Below are 9,064 nucleotides of genomic sequence, written 5' to 3' on the forward strand. Positions count from 1 at the left end.
TAGTCCAATCACACCTTGATTATTGCTGTGAAATCTGGGGGTTGCGTTTCAATATGCACACAGATCGTATAATCAAACTTCAAAAATGTAATTTTTATACCCCCTCAAAAGAAATGTTTCGTGAACTCCAATGGCTCCCCTTCAACGATCGCGTTACCTATTTCAAGTGTATTTTTATGTATAGATGTATCAATGGTCTGTCATCGGAATTCTATCGTAATGTGTTTACTTTTGCAAGTGATTCTCATTGTTTTAACACTAGATATGCAGCAAAAGATAATTTGATCACCCCAAAAACTCATACCGAAATTTTTAAACACTCTTTATCTTACTCAGCGATTTTACTTTGGAACAACTTGCCATTTAATTTGAAACAGTCAAAATCTCTATCAATCTTTAAACAGAAACTGAAAGTGCATCTTTTTAAATTTTAAATTTTATTTTTGCCTTTTAATTTGAAATCAACTTTTCTATGTCTATCTAATTTATTTTATCTATATGCATTGCTTTGTATGTAATTTGTTAATTAGTATCATGTTTTTTAAGGATGCAGTATGCTTGCTACTCTGTTTTCTGTTATGATATGAGTTAAGTTATTTAGAATATTTCTGTGTATATTTCATATGTATTTAAATGTTTTTATACTTGTTTTTATACTTGTTTTTATCATGTATTCCAGGGCCCCACGGGAGACCAGTTTATTGCTGAGTGGGCTACCCTGGTTAAATATATTGAAATAAATGATAAATAATAAATAAATAAATAGAAGAAGCACCATGTATTCATCGGCGATCACAATTACAAGGACACAACTGCACTGATTGGCTAGAGTTTGCAGTGATGGGCGGGACTTAATCCACCTGTCTACCAATTAGAATTTAAGAAACATGATGCAGCTCTCTTGTTTCCTTCGAGTTATATTCAACCACGTTCCTTCTAGCAATTCAGAAAGCAGTTCAGGTTGCAAAGAACACAGTCGACATACAGATGAGAGAATCACCGCGAAGAAGAAGACGAAACAAAGGTAAAAAAAAACCTATACTTAGCAATTCTTCTGGTGTATTTCTAGAGTCCATTGACAAAGGTTTTCGTTTTAACATTCGTGCGTTGCCGTGTAGCCTAATTTGATGTAATTTGTTGTTGTTTTTGTTGTTCTGCAGGGGTGTAAATCCGACCCGATTTTTCTGAACAGAGGTAATGTTACTGCTATCTCTCTTTGTGTGGTGATAGTTGGTGATAGTTTAACCCTGTGCTTCTCGAACTATATTTTGATGTTGATAAATGCTCTGATGTATTATCTTTTTAATGCCAATACAAAAAATAAGTTTGTCCATGCTTGAGTGAACACGGGACGTTTTTGTCAGGGGTAAAAAGAAATGGCAGGAACATTAGAAAATATTAATCAGAATTCTTGCTCAGCGGACTTCCTCTTAACCTTATCATTATCTTTGCCATTTTTTAATCATTGTTACAAAATCCATTTAAAAAGCTATTAATTTACCGAATTATTATTTTTTTCATTGAAATGTTAGCATAGCTTTTAAAATTGAATACTCCTTCATAAGAGAGATGAAATTGTCAACCAAAGCAAGGAGGTTTGCATTATTAATAGGGAGAGCTTGTAATGTAATCAGATCAATTTATTACTGAAACCATGGCCGTTCGCAGAAATTTCTTTGGTAGGGGGGGGGGGGGGCTGGACGCATACAATTTTTCAAAGAAACTCGAGAGCAACAGAGCGAAGCAACCGGGCTTGTCTTTGGGTCTATTTTGCGTTGATCTTGAAGGATTTCATGCACACCTTTGGTGATTTTTAAAAAAAATATTTTTTTTTCATTAAAATATGCTAGTTTTCACATCTTCTGGGGGACAACTGGCCCCTGCCACCCTTGTGTACTAGTCTGCAGGCACAGGTCCTGATTGAAGCTTTGATCAGCAAGTGTGTCTCCACGCAAAGACTAGCACATATAAAACTCCCTGAGCGAGAGGGCCTTCAGTAAACAAGGCATGAGTAGGCTGCACATTCAGACCCTTAACTCGAGTGAAGGGTTTGCACAGCAGACTACCTGCGTACGGCAATGTGTGCAACAAAGGTCATGGTGCCTTTGAAAGACATGAATCCTATTGTCAATTATGTTCTTGACAGGACACGTGTCTTTAAAATGCACCATAATTTTTGTAACAAACAATGAAAGGATTTTACCAAGCTCTCCCACTCATAATGCAAATCCTCTTACTTGGGTTGACATTTTTTGTTTTTCCTTAATAGAATATTCAAAGTTTATAAAATATATCATAAAAAAGCAATTCAAGTAAATAAATAGCTTTGTAAGTGAATTTTCACAGCATAATTCGAAAATTATGGCAATTGGCAAAGATAATGAAAAGGTTGAGAGGAAGTTTGCTGATTAGCAAGAAGTCTGATGATTTAGGCGCAACCCTTTTTATGAACCTCTAACAAAAAATTTCGTGAACGAAACTTATTTTTTTCCAATTGCATTTCAAAATTAAAGCTTCAAAACATTTATTAACGTCATCATATAAACATCATAATTTGAAGCAAAATTTCGACAGCCTTTTCAAAACCGTCCCGTTTTTATTTTTATACGCACTTTATAGTGTTCTTGTATTTGTTTTACCATTTATTGTTATGTCTTGATCTTGTAACGTTCTCATAAGTACTCTTCCTGGTGGCTGTTTCATAAAGCTGTTCGTATGTTAAGAGTGACTTTAAGAACGACTGGTGATCCTTTCTTGTGGTAAATGGTATATTCATTGGCGATGGTTTTGCACGTAAGAATGGTTCACCAGTCTTTCTTAAAGTCGTTCTTAACTTACGAACAGCTTTAAGAAATGCCCCCCCCCCCCCTGGATCGTTCAATTCGTGGTGTCCCGTTGGTTTGACTTGTCATATCTTGATATTTTTCCAGCCTCATCTGTCTATTATGTTGTTGGAGATCATGATTATAATTAAAGGATATTATTTACTTTTTATTTCATATGAAGTTAGATTTGAATAATTTGTATATTTTAAGGCCACCGCACACCTTACGACTGTTCGCGATCCGAGTTTGGAACAAATCGCATTTTGCTCATTTTCTAAAAATGTGAATGGAACATATCATTTTATTTGAGGTTAAAAGTAATTGAAAGAATACTAATATAACCATTTTGAAAGATTGCAAGCCTTTATTTCGGAGTAAAGGCCAATTTAGTTTCAAATCGTAGCCAATCGTACGACTGCTATGACGTCATTACGACTAGATATTAAATTCGCTTTTATTCTAAGAAGGATGATAGCATAGTCACATATTTGAACATAGATATTCGTACGACGATTTAGAACATTACGCAGTAAGATATTCCTAGTCTCAATGTTAGCATCAAATCCTGCTACATTTTATTCTGAAATCGGGTCGCAGACCAATCGTAAGGTGTGCGGTCGCCTTTATAGAATGTAGGAATGTTGTATTTTTGTATCACTTGTACGATTATTTTAGGGGAACCTTCAATAACAAGCTATATACTTTCCAGAAGGTTCACATTTTATTTCATTTTGTAATATCTCGCATTATTTTGTAAGTTTATTGTTGAACTTGAAGTTAAGTAAATCATATTAATAATTAAATAAACCAATCAATCAATCCATCAGCTAAACAGTTATATGCACATCCTGCTCGGTATGCTAATAAAGAGACTAATGACGTTATTCACTCACTATTTCTTTTGTATTTTATTGTATGAAATATTCTATTTTTTTCCTCATTGTCAAGTGAAACAACGATTAATTCCTCCCTGAACATGTAGAATTAGCATTATATAATACTTTATGGTTCCGTCAGGTTCGCCCTTATTGTCAATTCTGTAAAAAAATGTAGTAATGAATAATTCAAACAATAAAAAAACAAAAGAATAGTGAGTTAAGGACATCATTGCCTATCTCATTTGCATGTCACTGAGTTGTGCATGTCACTGTTTGGTGAAAAATAAGCGAAACTTTAAAATGTTATAACTTTCTTATTTTTCCATCCAATTTTGATGAATTTTTCAGTGTTATGCTAGTTTGATTTTTCTCTATTTCTTAAAACAACAATTTTTCTGGGGTGGACTTGTCCTTTAAATGAAAGCAGAAAAGGAAAGGAAAAGAGTGATGAAGGTTTGATGAAAATCCGTCAAAGAATAAGAGCGCATTCTCAGACAGATGTTTTATTTCATATGATTATTTCCACAATAAAAGCGAAGTAAACACAGTTTGTACATCCCAAGATGATTATTAAAAATATAGCAATGTAATAAATTAATAAAGACAGTGGGATCGTGTAACTTAAAAGCTGTCTTGCGGAGGCAATCGTGAAAGCATTGCTTGTGAAATAGGTTTGCTTATAGCATGCAAGGGCGTAGGCAGGCGGGGGATGCACTGGCTGCACGTGCTGCACCCTCCCACTGAGCTGAGGCAGAGGAGTTCCGACACTGGCAAGCAAAACGAAATTTGTACCCCCTCTTCAGCTTTCAACAGCTGATTTTCCAAACTTTAGTTCCACCTCCCCAGAGGATGTGAACCTCCCCATCCTCAAACCAACCTACGCCCTTGGCATGCATCGCTGTTAATAATTTTAATGAAAGTATAAAGAATCATAACACAGGATACACTATACACAAAACAAGATCTTGCTCATAGAAACATTCATGTAAGCAAATGATGCTCCCTCTCTCTGATTTTTGATTGATCTGAACCCACCCTGTAATGGACACCATAAAGACGCAGGGCGTTGAAATTTTGAGTTATTTCCTAAAAAAAATACTTGATTAACAGAAAACGCATTAACTTTCGGCTCTTTCTTGTCATCATTGATACCAATACGTGAAAATGGAGAGAGGGGGAGAGAACGGGAGGGAGAGAAGGGGGGGGGGGGATGAAAAAATACTATTTCTCACCGCATACCCGGTTCTTTGCTAATTGCTCAGCAGGTAATATTCGGGAATATATTTGAATTCCAAGATGGTCGACCGCGTTAAGAGAGCCATCCTGCTGCTGGTGGTGATGATGGTAGCTGTAGATGCGCAGCTTTCAACACCAAGCGGTATCAACTTCATCGGTATCGGGTACGATATCATTGACGGTAACCCTGAGGGCAGCTTCGGAATCGGAGGTGTAGACCCAGGCCTCTTGGTCAGTCGACGGATCTTCAAACTGTCCTACGACCTTTCGAAAACGTCAAACGATAACTTGTATTCGGTTCCCGATGAGGTTGCGTTCATCCATCGCAGCAGTGCGGTCACTTCGTCCACTCATACGACGTTTTATGGGGAGTCAAGCTACGCCTCCAAGCTTTCCGCTCAAGTTGACGTCTCTGGTAAGTTAACAAATCTGTTTGTAGGGTTCCATGACATTTGCTCCGGCGACAATTGCTCCGATGGAAAATCTGAACGTTAAGCCAAACCTAAAATCTATAACCTCGAAAACTAGATAAACTCTAATCCTGATCTGTACATTATTCTGAACATGATAAAAAAGTAGTTTGGTAATCACCTTTCATTCGAGGCATCCGCCTATAGCATCGTCGTTGCTTCGTCAGGCAATCATCCAGGAAGAGTTTCACGACAGTGGGTGTTGGAGCTTGGTTCAAATGACCTTTATCTGCACAAGCCCACAATCCCAGATTTTATATCCAAATTGGATTGTTCTTACGTTACATACAACATGGCCTCATACTGATACAGCATTCTTTTACAATTAATATCTTTTTACATTTTAAACATCTTTGTGATTCATCATGTATCTTTTTTTTCTTATTTAATTTCTGACATTGGCCTATATTTCTCTGCATATATTTTTTCATCTCTAGGTTCTTACAGTAGCATCTTCGCCAGTGTATCATTTTCTGCCAGTGCACGTAAGTGTTTTGGGAGGCAACTTCTTTAATTAAAATACTTTAAAGTGTCTTTAACATGTTTAATCATGTTAATGTTAGATTTTGTAAGCGTTAAAGAAATATGATAAGAAACAATGATCGAATAATCGATTTGAATATGCCTTCAGATTATTTTTTGCCATAATACAAAAAAAATACAATAATAGTTTTTTCCCTGGTAAATAATACTAATTGTAATCAACATCTTTGAAAAGTGGTAAAATTGATTAGAACTTACTATTTGAAATAAAAAAGTTGAGAATATCTTTTTTTTAGATTGCTTTATCTGACTGTGAGCGAACAAATCTGATATGTAAAATTTTAAAGACTATCTATAATGTTGATGTTCCACATTATGCTTCTATCATCATTCCAGTTAATTGTACGATTTTATGAAAATCTGTGCCTTTAAACGGTAATGAAATTAAAGATACAGAATAAAGCTGTGTTTTATTGCGTAAATTTACCGCTGTTACACCAAAGTAGAGCATCTGTGTATTATTTTCTGCCTTCTTTATGGAACCTATATTCTCAAGCATGTAATTGGCTAACAAATTCAAGAAAGCTGAAGAAGCTTTCTTCAGTATATCAAATTACTAAATTTGTAGATTAAGTGCTCAAATGGCTATTAATCATACAAAATAAAGCGTTACCGAGAGTACCAAATTGTAGCTGTTGAAAATGGCAATTTTGAATAATAACGGTTGAAAAGGTACACAATGAACCACTTCACTTTTCAAAAACTTGGATTGTGAGATTATACTCGAGTTAAGTTTTACATTATCTAACCTTTACCAAAAGCTTTTAATGGGTTTTTAACGGGTTAAACCAACTTCCTAAAACTGTTATGACCCCTTTTTTAACGAGAAGGGTTAAAAGATGAAATAATCCGAGCAGTTTTATGTACTACGATTTGATGGAACTCATGTTGTGCCTCCCAAGGTAGTATTTATACAGTAATTGAAATTGTTGCTTAGTGTAAACTTTTAGCCTACGGAAGACAAGACAAGTAACGAATGGCTGTGAAAATGTTTTTATTTTCAGAGAGGGATAGAGAGAGGGGGGGGGGGGGTGAGAAAGAAAAACTTTGATTAGACCCTGTCTAAAACTTCTGTAAATAGTCAGTAAGTTAAATTAGACTAGAGTTTCATCCAACATGCCAACATTACAAAGGTAGACTCGTCACTGAATGTGTTTCACCCGTTAGAGTTTGAATTGGGAATCTAGCGCCCGCTATATCGGCAATGTATTTCGTTTTATTCAACATTGCTTCTTGAGCTCTTTCTCATGCAGATAGAAAGCTATCGACCGAAATTATTCTGACATTTTAAGCCCCTTGCATGCTTGAGAAAAGAATTGATATAAACAAGACACACACGCATATATTCCATTTTGATTGGGCACTCGATGAAATAATTTTTTAAATGTAAAATCGGTAAATTGATCCAGGATTGACTGACTGATCCATCCAATAAAACAATTTTTCTAGCTTATATTCGTCACACCATAACCGTCTTAAGGCACACGCATATATACAGCGCGTCCCAGAAAAAACGAAACCGAGATTAAGCGATGATTTATCATAACTTAGTCACAAATACAATAGACAAATGACCTACCATTGTAAAGCTTAGAATCTCCTCTTTCATCTGAAATTACTTAGAATATTTCTCATTCAAACATGAGTGAGTAAAAACAGTTTGAAGAGGGGATACCAAAAAGTCATTTGGCGGGCTGTATCTGGGTTTCAAAAAGAAACCATGCGATAGCTTCTGTGTGAAACCGGTGAAACACGTTTATTCAATGAAATTGTGGAAATACAAGCATTGTTTCGAGGGAACATAACTTTTTTACTTCTTGACAATTTTTTGTGATTAAGGTATCAAATAAAAGAACAGATATTGACCTTTTTAGGCATGTGATTTTCTTCTTGAAATTCAGATACCCCCCGCCAAATGAGTTTTTTGTATCCTTTGTTCAAATTGTTTTTGCTCAATCATGCGTGAATGAGGAATAATCTAAGTAACATCAGATGAAAGAGGAGATTCTAAGCTTTACATTGGTAGGTCATTTGTCTATTGTATTTGTGATTAGGTTATGATAAATCATCGCTTAATCTCGGTTTCGTTTTTTTCTGGGACGCACTGTATAGACCTAATCTAATAATAGATAATAGAAATAGTGACATGCATTTACCCTTTTTTTAAGGGGGGGGGGGGTGGGCTACCAAAACTAAAAATAGGCTTCATTCGTCATCATATCCTAAATTGATTAAATCGTGTATCATAATTGGTTCAAACAAAATAATGAGACTAAATGTATTAACTATTAAAAAAAAAATACTTAGCATAAATGTATGATACGTATGTGCCGCAGTTGAGACCCCCATTTTCAGCCTAAATTTCGGTTCCAGAGCATCACCAATTAAGAAAGCCATAGAAGTTCCTATTTTTCCCCCGTTCCAGAAACCCTCAAATTCGTGATTTCCCATTCCAGTGCACGCCAATCATGAACTACTAGTACTCAGCCGGTCGGAGCGGTGAGCTCGATCGGCGCAGAGCCATAGCGCCGGGCCGCCGAAGCTCCCCGTATCCGCAGCTAGTTTGCGCTAGCCCGATATGAATCTAGCAAGACACGCGTGCGTTTTTTTTACGTAGCCGCTACTACACGACACCTTCGACCTAATGAATTCCGGAGACCCCCTTTTTTGATGTGTTCAGTTCCAGAGCATTGCATTTTTTGCAATCGTTGATCCAAGAGCCTTTTCAAACCAATATTTAGTTCCAGAGCCCCCGACCCTCTACTTTGGCGCGGCACATAGGCATCATGTTATAATTTGAGTACCCCCCCCCCTTGGGGACTTTTGTTCAGATTTTTTTTTTTAAACAACAAGTGCACACCAAGTTACCAATAATGCCTATAGCATTTCCGTTTATTTGAAAGCAGGATAAAAGAGCATTGCGCATTAAATGCCTTGCTCACTGGCATAGGTGCCGCGGCCGGGATCGAACTCCGGACTTTTTTATGTAGAGCCAGGCGCCTTAGACCACTCGGCCACGGCACCTCCACAGATTGGAGATGAATCAACGATGACCAGAACATCCAGATTTATCGTTCTTACTTCAAAAGTATAGGATATAAAAACAAAATAT

General features: G+C 36.4%; 1 protein-coding gene across 3 annotated transcripts in view; it reads left to right on the forward strand.

Annotated features, from left to right (window-relative positions):
* The first annotated feature begins 804 nt into the window (after positions 1–804).
* LOC129282359 (uncharacterized) overlaps positions 805–9,064 on the forward strand; it is a 24,278-nt gene continuing 16,018 nt past the window's right edge. Inside the window, exons 1-4 of one of the 3 annotated variants that reach the window (XM_064113663.1) lie at positions 928–1,024; positions 1,161–1,194; positions 4,969–5,354; positions 5,847–5,894. In XM_064113663.1, the coding sequence (XP_063969733.1) occupies positions 5,000–5,354; positions 5,847–5,894 (403 nt within the window). In that variant the 5' untranslated portion in view covers positions 928–1,024; positions 1,161–1,194; positions 4,969–4,999. Of the gene's footprint in view, positions 1,025–1,160; positions 1,195–4,965; positions 5,355–5,846; positions 5,895–9,064 lie in introns of all 3 variants that reach the window. The other 2 variants (XM_054918247.2, XM_064113662.1) reach the window with 2 other exon arrangements.

Source organism: Lytechinus pictus, chromosome 19 (assembly GCF_037042905.1).
Source record: "Lytechinus pictus isolate F3 Inbred chromosome 19, Lp3.0, whole genome shotgun sequence".
Lineage (NCBI taxonomy): Eukaryota > Metazoa > Echinodermata > Echinoidea > Temnopleuroida > Toxopneustidae > Lytechinus > Lytechinus pictus.